This window comes from Peromyscus maniculatus, chromosome 10 (assembly GCF_049852395.1).
Source record: "Peromyscus maniculatus bairdii isolate BWxNUB_F1_BW_parent chromosome 10, HU_Pman_BW_mat_3.1, whole genome shotgun sequence".
NCBI classification, from domain to species: Eukaryota; Metazoa; Chordata; class Mammalia; order Rodentia; family Cricetidae; genus Peromyscus; species Peromyscus maniculatus.
Genome location: NC_134861.1, coordinates 84,257,531 through 84,273,653, shown reverse-complemented (window position 1 = coordinate 84,273,653; position 16,123 = coordinate 84,257,531). Strand labels below are relative to the sequence as shown.

The following is a 16,123-nucleotide window of genomic DNA, read 5'->3' as shown; positions in this document are numbered from 1 at the left end:
GCTTTTACCTTTATCTATTCTATATACCTTTCCTTCCTTCTTACTTACTCCATGGTTGACTGTGTGGCTGGGTGGCTGGCTCCTGGTGTCCTCCTCTCCTCCTTTTCTCACTCATTTCTCTCATCTCATTCTCCAGATTTCTCCCATTTATTCTGTCTGCCTGCCAGCCCTGCCCATTTCTATATTCTGCCTAGCTATTGGCCATTGAGCTCTTTATTGGAACAAGCAGGTGTTTTAGACAGGCAAAGTAACACAGCTTTACAGAGTTAAGCAAATGCAACATAATAGAATGGATCATTAAAACAAATGTTCCACAGCATACACAAATGTAACACATCGTTAACCAACACATATTCCACAACAAGAGATGGGTTGTAAAATGTCTTCAAGGCATGTGCAGCCAAGGCTGTCTTGACCTCATAGAAGCTATGGCTACTTGGAGTGGGCCTGCACATCACTGAAGCTATCGACCTTTAGTCATCAACTGGGAGGGGCCCCCTTATCCCCACTTTTCCCTTCTGAATTGTTGGTTACTGATGGGTTCTGGAGGAAGTGTAGTCATTGTTTTCCATTGTGTGTTCACTAAGGAGCCCACAGTCTTCAATGGATGCATAGATGATAACTGGGCCTAGAAAGAAGGAAAAGAAAAGGAGACAAAAGAATGTGGGACTTATGGGGACGCAATACAGGAAGGAGAAAGACTAGAGAAAGTGATATTTTGTTGTTTTGAAACAGGGTCTCTCTCTGTAGCCCTCACTGTCCTAGAACTCACTGTGTAGACCAGGCTGGTCCCAAACTCACAGAGGTCTATCTGTCTATGCCTCTCCTGTGCTGGAATTAAAGGCATACATCACCATGCCTAGCTAGGTGAGGAATTTTGTAATCATAAGGTACTTTGAAATTGTCAAAAATGCAAATAAAAGTTGTAAAAAAAACCCTACAAAACTTGGTGACTTAATGGATTGGAGACAAATCAAAGACTAAGAAAAAGATGAATAATGGAACTTGAAATCACAAATTAAAATGTGTTTGTATAGTTTAATGTGTGGAATTAATGCAGTTAACAATGCTTTCTGCTAACTGTAGATGGTGTTAATGACAAAATTGGACATTTTAGCCATGGATGTGTGTTCATTCTCCAGATTAGCAAATATTAGAAGTATGGGATTTCTATCAAAGCTAGTTAAGAATAAAGATGGAGTATAGTATGGAACTCACATCTCTCATACTTGAATGTCCATGTGGGAGATGAAAATGGGTGGCCTAAGTAATATAGTATACTTCATAACAGATCCATAATAGTTATTATAGGAAATCAGGGATTTTATTTTGAGTTCCTATCTCATAAGATTCTTTTGCTGAGAAGATACCATATAGATATACAGTTTTATACCCTGATGAAATGGGTGTGTCATGTGATTTTATTCTTATGCTGCATAAACTTGGCATTTTCTACCTTATATGAATTTTTCATTCCTGCTTTATGATATTTTTATTGTTTGTTTGTTTATTTGTTTGAGACAGGGTTTCTCTGAGTTTTGGTGCCTATCCTGGATCTCGCTCTGTAGACCAGGCTGGCCTCAAACTCACAGAGATCCACCTGGCTTTGCCTCCAAGTGCTGGGATTAAAGGTGTGTCCCACCACCGCCCAGCTGTATGATATTTTTAAAAGTTTTAGAGAGCGAGCAAGTGCGTGCGTGCGTGCGTGTGATCCTGAAGATCAGAAAAGGGCATTTGACCCCCTGGAACTGGAATTTCAAGGGGATGTGAACCACCATGTAGGGGTTGAGACCAAATCTGGGCACTCAGCCGAGGATCAGTGAATGCTCTTAATTGCTGAGCCATTTTTCCAGCCCTCATATGAATTTCTTACATTATATATGGATTACTGATATACTCAATGACTAGTATGACTTAACTGCTTTAAATTTATAACCAGATGAAGAAAGAAAAAGTAGCAAGATTTACATTCTTGCCATTTAAAAGGGTGTACTTGTGAGTTGAAAATAATACTTCTTTTTAAAATGAACACATTTATGCTTTCTTTAGGCTGGGATGATTAAAAGTGATACTGAAGAGTATTTCATTGAGCCCTTGGAAAGAGGTAAGCAGATGGAGGAAGCGAAAGGAAGAATTCACGTTGTCTACAAGAGATCAGCCCTGGAGCAAGCTCCCAGAGATGTGTCTGAAGACTCCTACTACAGGGGTAGGCATCTTAACAAGGTTTAATAATTAAACACAGATGTAAGGGATGATGAAAACAACCCTTACATCAGTCAAGAGAACTTGATTGGCATGTGCTCTTGCAAGATGTGGAAACTGAACAGAAATTTGTGTTATAATCATCATGTTTAGCTTTTCTTTTCTCATGTTGAGGCGTTCTATGCCAGTGAGTGATTACATGTCAGTACACTTTTCATGATTTATTTTAAAAGGTGTCCACTAAAATTATGGTCTTTTAGCCTATCTTAAAGTTTGCAATTATTTATTTTTTCCAGAAATATTTAAACTATGCACTATTTGTGTCATTGTAGAAGTTCCTAAGTGAGATGTATTAATACAACAAAGTTATGTTTTAACACCAATCCGATAGCTGCTTGACTTTGAAGTCTATTTGGCACAACATAAATAAATAAAAAAAAAAAAACCAACCAAATAAATAACTTTTCTTGTTTGGTGGGGAAATAAGTTAAATATTTCTATAGAATTTTATTTTTAGATAGATTGGAAATGTAAACATTATGGTCCCTGAAGTTTTTCTGATTTTGTTGGTGTAATGAAACCTGAGCATAGCTACAGAAGACTTTAGCTCACATCTGCAAAGGGGAACAGACACTCCAAGCTGGACCTGACCACTCCCTTCCAAGCTAAACCCAATCACTCCCTTCCAAGCGGAATCCCATCACTCCTGCCCACGATGAACCCCATTAATTCCTTTCAAGCTGAAATCCATCACTTCCTTCCAAGATGAACCTGATCACTCCCTTCCAAGCTCTACCCCATCCCTTCAAGTTCCTTATGGATTTCTATAAATGTTAGTCCCTATGACTTTCACAGGAGTGAAATCGTACTTTATTTTTGAAATAAGAAAATTTCAAGAGCTGTTGTGTTTTATAGAATGGGAATGGGTTGGGTGTGGCTCTGACATGGGACACTTGCCTAAGCATTCACAAGGCCCTGAGTTTGTTTCCCAGCAAACACACACACACACACACACACACACACACACACACACACACAGAGAGAGAGAGAGAGAGAGAGAGAGAGAGAGAGAGAGAGAGAGAGAGAGAGAGAGAGAGAGAGAGGAAAGCAATATATTAATGACAATGGATAGATTATTTCTGGCAGTTATTGAAAATATTAGTTCTGGCAGCGCCAGCACACCCAGTTTATGATAAAGGTGGTTTATACCAATACACACAGTGGAGACTGACTTCCTTAATCATGACAAGAAGTTGGCCTTATAGTGAAAATAGACCATGGGCTAAAGTCACCCACTTAGGAGCGGCTTGCCGTGGCCACGGGAGGAGGTGAAGCAGTTTGTTTCCTCACTCTCAGTTAACTCGGAACGTGTACCAGGATATCCCAAGATAAACCTGAACATGAAATGAATGGGCTTTATTTTCATGTTTATGGTACTCTGATTTAGCTACTGGTGATTTCAGCTAATCTCGTCTTAAGTATATCTAGTTGTTTAATCAGGAATTTAACTTTCTTCCCTAGGGCAAGAAGAGTTCAGATTCATAAATTTGAACACCAGACTACAGCTTTTCAATTCTCTTCTTGTCAAAGGACTAGAGAGGTCAATATTTTTATAGATGAAATATAGTCCACATATACATTAGGAATATATTTTTATAACATATTTCATCATATAGAACTGTACTGAGTTAAAAAGGTGTATTGATTTATAAATGAACACTAAAATGCTGTATAAAGTAGTACTTTTCTGGATCAAGCTGAGGTTCCATCTTATGCGATGCATCAGTCTATAAGCGGTTACTTGTGACCTGCAAAGCTTCCCCATGGGGCCTGTAGAAACAGTTCATCATATTTTCTTCTGTCTCAGTGATTGCCTAGCTACTTCTTGAAGCCTTTTGTAGTTCAGCTGCTCAGACGTGCTATATGTCTGGCTTAGAATTGGTTGTAACTGTTCTAAACTAACACAGATCAGAGCCCTGAACAGGAGTGATGGGTAACATGAGAACAAATAACGAGACAGAGCCCTGGTGCCAAAGGAAAACAGAGATTGAAGTAAAATGGATAGGGTTTTGTGATAGAGTAGATCTTGGGGCTGGGAGAGGGAAGAGAGGCAAGAATCTAACGTATCTCAGAGTTCTAATTTGAGACCAGAGAAATCTCTCTCCAGAATTAGAGCATATAAAATGTGAACAGAAAGAGGCTCCGTGTGGTTGGCACATGGGGATGATATGAATGTAACTTTGGGGATCCATTGGAAACAGTGAGGACATTTTACAGTTTCCTTTGTGGGTGACTGTTGCGGGAGAAGCCAGCAGCTGTGTGTTCGTGTGTGCTGTCCTTTTCCTAAGCACCTCCCTCTCACTCCCTCATTGCCCATGTTTAAATCTGTATTGGGACAGTTTCTATTAAACTCCAACTTTGCTCTAAACATGCAATATATGTTCTCATAATTGCTTGATGGGGCAGTGTGGGAAGGATGAATAGAGACGACCAAGAGAGGCGAGGGTATGGGTTGGCTTATGATGCTTAGGGCTGTCCCTGCTTGCCTTCTCCTCTTTTATCACTGAGCATCCGAAGGACACAATGTTGAGAATTGGGAACCCTTAAAAGATATTGTCTGTCTACAACTTTAGATGAGGAGGGCATTGTGTCCTCAAAACAAAAACAAAATTAAAACTAGAATTGGAATGAAATAAAAATGTTACTATTTCTCTCAAAACCCCAAGGTTTCCTGTTTGAGAAGATGCAAACATGTATTTCCATTTCCTGTTTCCGAGAACATTTGTCTGAGTCATCAGAAGAAGCCATAGCTTTGAACCCATTGGTATATGGTACAACTCACCAACAACAAGACCCTCAGTTAACTCAGTCATCTTTTGTCTCAACTCTTAAGTTGGGGAAGTTCTGTTGTCTTTGAAATGCAAAAAACTGGAAGACTTATCCAGAAATACCATGAATTTGGTACACAAATCACAACCATGGAGCTTGACTTTTTTTTTTTTTACTTTCTTTTTTATTTATTCTATGTGTCTTTTACATCATGTATCTTGGTCACATTCATTTCCCCATTCCTTTGCATCCACCCTCCATCCCTGCACACACACCCCCAAATAAAACCAAATTTAAGAGAAAAAATTAAAAATATCATCATGGGAGCTGCAGTGTGACTCATGCAGTAGACACTTTTGTCCTTATACCTTTACTTGCAAAGTTCATTGCAAAGAGTCATTGGTCTGGTTCGATGCCTCTGGTTTCTACTACACTATCAATGCTGGGCCTTGACTAGTACTCTTCTTGGATATTGTTGCCCCGTGTTGTGGAGATCCGGCAGCTTAGGGTTTGTGGTTAGGTCCCTTCATGTGCTCCAGCAGATCATAGATGGGTGGATGTTGAGGCAGGCCAAGTCTTAACCCTGGTTCTGGGCCTGGATAGCTGCAGGGTTGTTCCACCAGCCAGTTCTCCCCTGACCGCACCACCAGGGTGAGCTCTCCACCATTGCCCTGGCATAATCCAACATTGCCCCTGCTAGGAGCTCTGCTTTTAAATAACTGCTTACAAAAGAGACCTCCAGGTCTGTGGAGCTGTCTCATGAAGGGCCAAATTCAGATTTCCACCACCCAAATGAAAACCAGGCATGGTGGTATGTGTCTATATCCCAATGCTGGTGAAATGGAGACAGGTGGATCTTGAGCACTACCAACCAGCCTGCCCAGCCAAAATGGCCAGCTCCAGGTTTAGCAAAAAACCCTGTGTCAAAAATTAAGGTGGAGAGTAATAGAGGAAGATACCCAAAGCTGAGCTCTGGCACCACATGCACCGGCAAGCATCCCCCATCACAACCCTTAAATAAGCACAATTTGAGACCCCCCAGGACTTTAACATTGTCACTTTGAGTTTTGGTCAGTGCAGAGTTGGCGGTTTGGGCAAAGTATAAATCTTCCTGTCCCTGTTGGGGGGTGCGCCATCCTTCAGGTTAGCAATAAACAAGAGCTTGGCACACTTGTGATAGAGATGCTTTTCCATCTCATCATGACCTCTACGTCATCATGATGGGAGAGTTTGATTTGCTTCTCTCTGATCATTGCTACAGGAGTGGAGGATTGTCCATTTTTTTTTGACATCTGTAGATTTTCTGTCTGAATTTGTTTATGACATTACAATTGATAATGATATCAGAATTCAAAATTAACCTCCACTATTCAGTCATTTGTCTAAACTCAGATTTAAAATTCTCTCTCTCTCTCTCTCTCTCTCTCTCTCTCTCTCTCTCTCTCTCTCTCTCTCTCTCTCTCTCTCTCTCACCAGCCCTAAAGACTGCTCACACTGTCCTCATCAGAGATTTGCTCCAGGCAGTCTATGGGGAGTGGGGGGGATGCTTGCATGGCATCATTCAGCTTTTCATATTTTGTATTGAGTCTCTAGGCCCCTAGGCTTCTCTCCTCACATTACAAGCTATTCATTCACCAGTAGCTCTATGTTAAAGTAATTTTTGTAATTACTTCCTACCAGTGGGAAGCAAGGACTCGTAAGCCTTTATCTCCTAGCTTCCTTTCAGAGTTTTTCATTTTTCTACAGGAACCCAAGTGCTTGTGTCGCTGATGTGGTTGTCATGGTGCCCTGAAGGAGTGTCTTTGTCGCAGGTGGGAAACATGGAGTAGTCCGAAATGATTTAGGAGTTGCTCCTGGTTACTGGGGAGGGGAACTGCAGAACAAGCAGTAGTAATGGGAAGACTTAGCCTTGGTGATGCTAGGGACTGGGTAGATGCCGAGTCTTCTTTGAATTTAGACATGTGAATAGGTGCCCTAACCCTCTGCTTTGGGAGATCCTCATGATCTATGTGTGGATTAAAGAGAATCCTTGATGGGCTTTGTAAAAGGAAAATATGAAATGATAGAAATTAATTTTAGCAGATAATTTTATTAGTAAATGATGCATGGAGGGTGTTACTATAATATGAAGATACATCATTGAGCAAATATTCCTTTAGTGTTCGATTATAAACTTTCTCAGCTAGTGGTTTATAATCTAATCTGAGATCATTTGTTGAGCTACTTCTCTTGAACTCATATGGAAATACTAAGTATACATGTGGGATTTCTTTAGTATATTTTACTCTGTGTTCATAATAATTATAGAGAAAATGAATTCAGTATGGAGATTATCTTATTCCATGAAGTAATCAGAAAGTAGAGTCACTAGGGAAGGGATTTTAACATGCAAAACATAAACAATAATAATTGGTTTAAAATATTTAACTGCTCATCTGTGTGTATTAACAATATACAGCATCTACAAACTTGCATAGGAACTTATTCTGATGTCTGGTGTTCAGGAACTTACTCTATGTAGTCCTTGAAATGTTTTCCAAGTTTGGTCCCCACTTTCAAACTCCTGTTCAGTTTTTTCCCCATGTATCATGCTTTTATGTCTTTGTGCTGACTAATCCTCTTATGAGATAAGTGGCTGCTAAAACATATTTATTTATTTATTTATTTTTGAAAATTATTGTTTTCTTGGTGTCTCATACTGTTCGATATCTGTACTAATATATAATGCCATCAAACAGGCTTCTAGTAATAAGAAATTGGGATATTAGATTTAAGATTAATCTCTTAAACTCTTAGGCTCCTGATTCCAGTTTTGAATGACATGTAGGCAAAACAAGCATGGGGTTTTGATAGTGGTGTCTGTTGTCTTTCCTCACTGTGTGAGCTTGGCTGCAACTTCTCATCTAGTGGACAGTCTTCATGGAAGTCAATATTAAAGGTTGGCTTCTCTGTTATTGTCTAAGAGGTGTAGGGTTCAGTTAAGCAGGCTGGGAAAAAATATGTTAACATCCCTTTCTCTTTTGCAACTACCTAGCATTTGAAAAAGCATTGAGTGTAGCTCAGGTGGTGTTTCCACGATCTTTGTTCCCTGGACCACTTTCCATATCTTTAAAAAAAGCATCTTTCCTTATATTCATAAAGAAGCATTCCAAAAGGCTGTTGTCAGTTCAGATGTAGACCAATAGGCATGTCTGGCACATATGAAGATTATTTTTATATATTTGCAATTTGAATCATGGACATTACACAAAATATAACAGTGACCATTTGGATCCTTATTTTTGATTAAAATTTCCATCTTTCATGAATTTTAAAAATCTTTCTTAGTTATTGTTCAGCTCACCTTGGTGTGCACACTTCTTTGAACTCCATTTCTTTCTTTTATAATTTTGTGATAGTTATGATAAAAAAAATAGCTCAGGTAACTAAAGTTAACTTCATGTTTCACATCTGGGGAATTAAGTAAATAGGAAGTGAAGAAGTTAAGCAGTAACAATTATAAAATGGATGTTCTTTTTAATTAATAGAGTGATTACATTGGACATAATGTAACTGAGGGCTTCAAATTCCTGCTGCTTCAACTCCTGCCGTGATGCCTCTAAACTGTGAGCTGAAATAAACCATTTCTCCCCTCAGTTGCTTTTGTTAGGAGACATTTTATCACCGTTTTGTCAGGAGAAGAAACCAAGACTGTCCCACATCCCTATATTTGCTTTTACTGTCTCTCCCTCTTGGGGCCCATCTAAGAAATCTTGCAAGACCATGAAGCCTTTCCCCTATACGTCCTTCTGTCAGTTACAGATTCGTGTCTGATGGTAAAGTCTTTGGTCCTTTCTGTCAACCATTTAGGTCCTCTGTGGATCATAGAAATTTTAGGATTGCCTTTATTATTTCTATTCTAAAATACCATGTGGGCTTTGATAGGGATTGTATGGGGATCTGGTAGATTGTTTTCTGAGTGTGGATATTCTCACAGTATTTACTCTCTGAGTGAGTGAACGGAGATGGCTTTCCATTTGTTTCTGGTCTCTTTGATGCAACAGTTTATTACGTCATGGTTTTCTTTCTTTCCCCCTTTCCGTTTTCACTCAAGGCTTCTCAGCTACCACTCTGGGATGACTGGTAAGCAGGTCATCTTTGCACAAAGACAGGGAAAAATGATACATTTTCCAAGCTGTTCTCGTTGTACAAGCAGTGCACTTCTTAGCTCAGTACAGTAGCTCCATGCTTGCATAGTTGTAGAAAATATGTCTATCTAAGGGTTGTTGGGAGGGAAGGTAGGGAGAGGACTGATTGGGTTAAAGTAAATGTTCACTCCCAAAGCTTAAGCACCTTTTAGCCTATGATTTTACTTACAGGGATCACAGATCCTATCTGATGTCTTTAGTCATTAAGAAACCCTTAGACGGTTCAGTTTCCCAATGTCTTTATGTTGGTGTTAAAAATTTAATCCTGCATAACTATTATTTTCTTTTCTAATTAACATATGGAAACACAGTTTTATTCCAACCTCCAAAGAATTTTACCACTTGAGAATTTCATCCAATTTGATCATATTTACCCTCCCCCAACTTTTCCCAGATCTGCATTTGTGGTTGAGCACACCACTGATATTTATTATCTATAGTTTGATCAGTTGTGAGTTTCTGCATTAATGAACATTCACTGCACAAAGAAAGTTCTCTGATGGCCGGGCAGTGGTGGTGCACACCTTTAATCTCAGCACTTGGGAAGCAGAGCCAGGAGGATCTTTGTGAGTTTGAGGCCAGCCTGATCTACAGATTGAGATCCAGGACAGGCACCAAAACTACACAGAGAAACCCTGTCTCGAAAAACAAACAAACAAACAAAAAAGAAAGTTCTCTGATAAGGTCTGAGAGCTTTCCTCACAAATGTAGAGGGCTGTTTGATAGTAGGTCTATTTAACAGAATAATAGTAAGAGCCATAGAACTTTACAAGTAAGAGTTACTGAATTCATTTTCCTTATGATTCTAGAAGCATGATTTTTTATCAATGATAGAAAAACGACTGAGTGATTTTATGCAAATCACAGAGCATATAGTAATATATCATTATGAGGTCATACACTTCAGAAGATTTTCTTTCGGTCTAGATGTATTTAAAGTGAGGGAAGTACCATGTCCAGGTTTCCTTTAGTATAAAGGAGGGTCATCTATTTTAGTATTCTTTGATTATTTGCAAAAACAGAGGAGAAATTAAGACCACTCATGGTGGCAGTTCTAACCTTAAGAACCCAGATCTAGTGACTAAAACTCATAGAGCATTTGGAATGTGAGCTATAGCAGAAAAGTTAATAAACTAATGGGGACTGGATACCACAGTGCTCAGTCCCTCAGAACTACCTTCATATTTCTAGTCATAAGTCCCTAAAATATGACCTAGATATAGAGTTATTTCAGAAACTTGCTTAATATAATACCATATTGTGTAATAACAGAATCACACACATTTTCTGATTAGTCCCTTTTCATACCACCCTCTGGACATTACTAGACATTTTTATGAAGGCTGTTTCATGGAGTCAGTTTGACTGTGTTAAACGTCTTGGCATGTGATTATCTGGGAATAGTCTCTTAAAACGGACTGAGGCATTTGAATCTTCTCTCTTGAGTTAGTTTTAAACTTGTGTTTTGTAGTGTAGTGTACTAAATAGCCTCAGGACCTTGGTAAAGTTACTTAACCTTCCAAAGTCCCAGTTTCCTCATTTGTAAGGCAGGAAAAAATAATAGTGCATATTTCAAAGCTTTAAAAAAAAACACTTGAATAAAGAACTTCATTTAAATTCCTTATATTTACTAAGCACTCAATTGTAAGTTAACTCATACTATTTTATTATGACTCATCTTCCCTTTGTGGTGGTCTACTGCTCTTGTCAAGAGTTGCCAATGGTCTGTATTTATCACTTGGATCATTGCTATGATCAAGTACCAAACAAGAAGCCACTTAAAGGAGGAACCATTTATTTTGGCTCATAGTATAAGAGGATGCTGTCTATCGCTGTCTATGTGACTGACTCCATGAGGTAGGGGACTCTGGCAGAAGGATTGTGTGGCAACTGCTTTCTTTTATCTCAAGCAGACACAAGATAAGAAAGGGATTGGGCTATGTAGACCTCAAAGCCAGTCCCCCAAATAGTCACCTTCTCCAGCCAAGTGCTACCTCTCAATGGTTCCACAACTTAATGAAAAAGGGTCACTAGCTTGGGACCAAGTGTCCAAGCACATGAACTTGTGAAACATTTCACTTCCTCTCCTTTGCACTGCGGTGGGCCCCTAGCTATCCTCCTATCCCTGAGCCTGTTTGTCTTGGCCCTATTTGAGGTGGGAAGTTGTTGTTTATTCATACCATGTGTATATGAACACACACCAATAAATGCTATCATTTCTCCACTGCATGTAGAACATGCAAATTACATATTACATAACATACCCAAGTATAGGAATTGTGAAGAATAAGGGGAATTATATAAAGTCACATAATTTCTCTGTATTCTGGTGAATGTTTTTATGCATGCTTATAGTGTAAGTAGTCTGCTTCGGAGACTGCTCCATAGGGATCATTGTGAACTATAATACTGTATGCCATCATCTAGACTAAAATTCCCTGTTGGATAAAATATAAGTGGGTTTTTTTTTTTTTTAATTCATGTCCCAAATGTTTCCTCCCTTAGTATTCTTTAGTGACTCTCATTTTCTACTTGCTATTCTTTGTTTGAGGTCTGCTAAACTGTCTCCTAATCATTCTTTTTTACCAAGACTTATGTTCTCTCATTATATCCATTAGGCTGCATATCTGTTCCTTTCAGAACAATAGAATGTATCATTGTATTCCCTGGAAAACACTAGGCACTCTCTATGAAAAAGGAGCAACTATCTGCCTTAGATTTTGTAGGATCTCAAAGATGAAGACAGTGTCTCACAGCCAAAGACCTAAATTATATACCTGAATTACTGGTTATGATATGAATTGTTCATTTTAATTTGTGGTCACCTTTTATTTTTCTTTTAAGATTTACTTATTTTTATGTGAATGGGTGATGTTGCCTGCATGTATGTCTATGCACTATGTGTGTGCAGTGCCTGAGGAGACCAGAAGAGGGCGTCAGATATTCTGAAACTAGAGTTATAGATGATTTATAGATGCTCTGTGGGTGCTGGGAATGAAACCTGGGTCCTCTGCAAGAACAATAGATGCCCTTAACTGCTGAACTATCTCTTCAGGCCCTCACCGTTTATTTTACCTAACCATAATAGTCTTTGAAAACAATACTTTCCCTCAAGTTGCTTATTTAGAATAGTTTAAAGAAGGTCACTTTTTCATATGCAACATTGTATATAATTGAAGAAGAATATACTATAAATCAGATTATGAGAGAAAATTATAATGTTTGGAGACAGTCAGATCTCTTAAGGAAAATCATGGCCCTACATAAACACTTTCCAACAGGGTTTGGACAGAAGTTTGCTTTTGTACTGAATTGTGTTCTATGAAGCAAGCTTTCATAGTGTCGGGAGGACTCTATCGTGTGCACATAGTTTCCTAAGATGTGCATAATTGAGTCCATCAACTCTTTTCTCAGAAAGTTTCCATAACTTCAAAAATATTTTCAGACTAGTCCAGGGTATAAAAATCATTGGAAACTAGCTGCCTTCAAATTATTGATGTTCTTGAATAATTCAATTTGCTTCTAAAAGCCATGTTTATACATATATTCAGGATTATGGGGTGGGAAGTTGCTGCTGTTCATATAATGACATATTTCCTAGTAAATTCTTGAAATTTAAATAACAAGAATATTCATTGAATAGTGTACCTGTTCCTCATTAAAAAAAAAAAAAAGTACGATCTTTTATTCCCACTTCAAGTTACTGATTCACTAAACTCAGAGGCTATGTTTTAGTGAGAGTGAAACTTGTTCTGAGAGGATTCTCTTTAACACTTTAGAAGATAAAGAAAACACACTGCCCCTTGCAATGAATAGGAGCCTGAGGTGTTTGAAAGTTTAGGAAGTTTGCACCAAAGCAATGGTAATGCCTGCGGCGGCGGAGAGGTCTTCATTATCTCAGCTCACAGAGCTCTTCAGCAGCGATGACATCATTGTGGCTTCTCTCACCTCAGAATCCAGGCAGGAGACACTTAGCGTCTTTGTCAGACATGTGTAGAAAAGAAGGCACAAAGAAAGAGCTTCCCGCAGAGTCGGGGGAGGCTTCGCGACTCCTTCTTGGTCCTTTGTGAAAGCACATGACTGGACTTGTACAAGATTAACCCCCTCCACGTTTCTGCGAAAACATTAAATGGATGCAAAGCAGCTCCGCCACTTTCTTCCTCTCTGTGAACTCAGTATTCTGGTGGGCAGTGAATTATTTTGAATTCCCTCAGAGAGGCCATGGCAGTCAATGGGAGCTGTGAATGAGGGCCCTCTGAAGGGCTCGGTTGTGGGTTTTCACCGTTCTTTATAGCATTATTCCTCTGAAAGAGTCCCCTCTAAGAGTGGGGTCAGCCTAGAGACCTTTAGAGCTCGTGAAGTAATCCATCCTTTAATCTCTTCCTTCCTGTGGGAAAATCAGCAGAGATAGAAAAGGTGGGAGGGGGGTGAGCTCATATTTACACCCATATATTCTGCTTGACCGTTTATTTTCCAGTTTCTCCTCTTCTCTATATGATTGTGGTGTGCTTTCAACTTTGGTTTCTTCATAAAGAAACTCTGAAAAACAGTATTTTGTGGTGATACTTTTGTCCAGTTTCTGAAGACTTTTCTCTGCTCTCTGGACTAGCATTTCATCAACCTAGCAGATGTTACATAGGGAAGAAAATGGTACATAGCAGTTTATTATTGCGGTGTGGTATCTCCTATGCCAATTCCATTGCTTTCTTCTTTAGACTTCATTTAGATATTCTCTGTGTGTGCAATGATTATGTGTTTTTCCATATAGATCAAGATACTATATTGGAGGGCAACAAGATTTACTTAATGACAAAACCAATACTGAGCAGACTTTGGGGTTGTTATAGTAATTAGGAGATGAGGTGGCGAGGGAAAGTTTGTTTGTTTGTTTGTTTGTTTGTTTGTTTACTATTTTTGAAACAGGGTCTCCCATTGCAGCTGAGGCTGGTCTTAACTCTCTTCCATCCTCTTGCCTCTGCTTCCTGAGTGCTATATTACAGGTGTGCACTACCACACCTGCCTAAGAAGACTTTCGTTTACTTTTTATTGTATGGTTTTCAAAATCCACACTTGCATTCACACGTCACATTTATTTAAAAAAAAAAAAACTTTAAAAACATATTAGTCTAAGAAAAGTAGTGGATGTTTTACTTCAGGTTCTTATGTGTTTTCGGTTTTGGACTGGCATCTGTAAAGATACATTCTCATAGCAGGTTCCAGGTGTAGTTTAAAAACTTGAGTTCACAGCCAGGCAGTAGCAGTGCACACCTTTAATCCCTGTACTCAGGAGGCAGAGGCAGGTGGAGCTCTGAGACCAGCCTGGTCTACAAAGCAAGTTCCAGGACAGCCAGGGCTGTCACACAGAGAAACCCTGTCTCGAAAAACACAAAACAAAAACAAACAAATAAACAAACAAAAACCTTGAGTTCACAAAGGGGAAAAGGGAGGAAATACCAACTAATATTTTACTGGAAAATATGTGAATGACAGAACTAAAAGTTAGTTGCCTCTGGTTGCCTTTGAAACAGTATAAGGTATAAAGTAGACAGACAGAAAGAAAGAAAGAAAGAAAGAAAGAAAGAAAGAAAGAAAGAAAGAAAGAAAGAAAGAAAGAAAGAAAAAAGAGAGAGAGAAAGAAAGAGAGAAAAGAGAGAAAGAGAGAAAGAAAGAAAGAGAGAAAGAAAGAAAGAAAGAAAGAAAGAAAGAAAGAAAGAAAGGAAGAAAGGAAGAAAGGAAGAAAAGAAAAATGGAAGGAAGAAAAGAAAGGAAGGCAGGAAATTGGACAAAGAAATATGGTGGTCTTAGGAAAAGAGGCCAGTGAAAGAATTGGATCCCTTTATCACTGTGACCTCTTTTCTGTTCTTTCCCCCATTTAGAACTAAACTACATGATAGTAAGTAGTTGCTTCAACCTCCCCAGAACCTTACCACAGGACCTGAGTTAGGGCCAGGTATACAAGGGAAACTATCAACAGACAGTGGAACTATGAATTTTTGGAGAAAATAATGCCAAGTGCAGTGCATTCTCTACTTTGGATTAAGGATGGACTTTTCTTTTAATACATAAAGCATAAGAAGCAGTCTGTGGTATGATAGAGTAGAAGTAGATGAGGCCCTACTTGGAGAAAATAGAAGTAAGCATGTGAGTGTCCCTACATGGATCCCCTGGGCCACCCCACTGAGAAAGGTGTAAGGATGCTTGCTGTCATCTGTCAGTGTGCTGTGATATGGATGGAACATGGGATGCAGATGCCTGGAGACACAGCTGAAGCTTCCTGTCGCTCCTGTGATTTAGGAAATCTTGAGCCTAGCAGTTCAGAGGACCCAGTGCTGGTCTCTAGGAGTTCATGAGTAACAGTTTGGATTCACTTGCACTCAGCCAATAACTCTGAGAACCCAGAGCACACTTCTCTTTTGTGCTTGTAGCCACTAATCAGATGGAAATGTTAGAGCTGGGGATTTTTATTTTCTTCTAGAGATGGAGTCTCATGTAACCTAGGCTGCCCCAGGCCCCCTATGCAGCTGAGGATGACCTTGAAGCTCTGATACTCCAGATTCTAGGTTCTAAGTGCTAGGATAACAGGCATGCACTACCCCAGCTGGTGAATATGGTGCTGGGAAGCTAGCCCAGGGTTCCATGTGCTCTACCAGCTGACCTACTCCCCCTGCCCAGCTCTGAAAGTTTTTGAAGCTTCTTTATATTCATTATATTCTAGATAGTGTATTTTCAAAGTAGAAGCTCGAAGATATGTGTGTGTGTGTGTGTGTGTGTGTGTGTGTGTGGTGGCCAGAGTTGGTTGTCATGTTTTAAAAGGCTCCTTCAAGTCATGAAGACTAGTACTGACATCACCTTGTTTGCTCCCATGAGCACATTATCTCAAACTGTTCCTCCCTTTCTCTGACTTA

At 39.3% G+C, this 16,123-nt stretch overlaps 1 protein-coding gene across 4 annotated transcripts in view; it reads left to right on the top strand.

Annotated features, from left to right (window-relative positions):
• Nucleotides 1–16,123, top strand: part of Adamts3 (ADAM metallopeptidase with thrombospondin type 1 motif 3) — a 227,076-nt gene that overhangs the window by 114,542 nt on the left and 96,411 nt on the right. For all 4 annotated transcript variants that reach the window (XM_006991663.4, XM_016009917.3, XM_076546598.1 and 1 more), the window contains exon 4: nt 2,050–2,206. In XM_006991663.4, the coding sequence (XP_006991725.1) occupies nt 2,050–2,206 (157 nt within the window). The remainder of the gene's footprint in view (nt 1–2,049; nt 2,207–16,123) is intronic.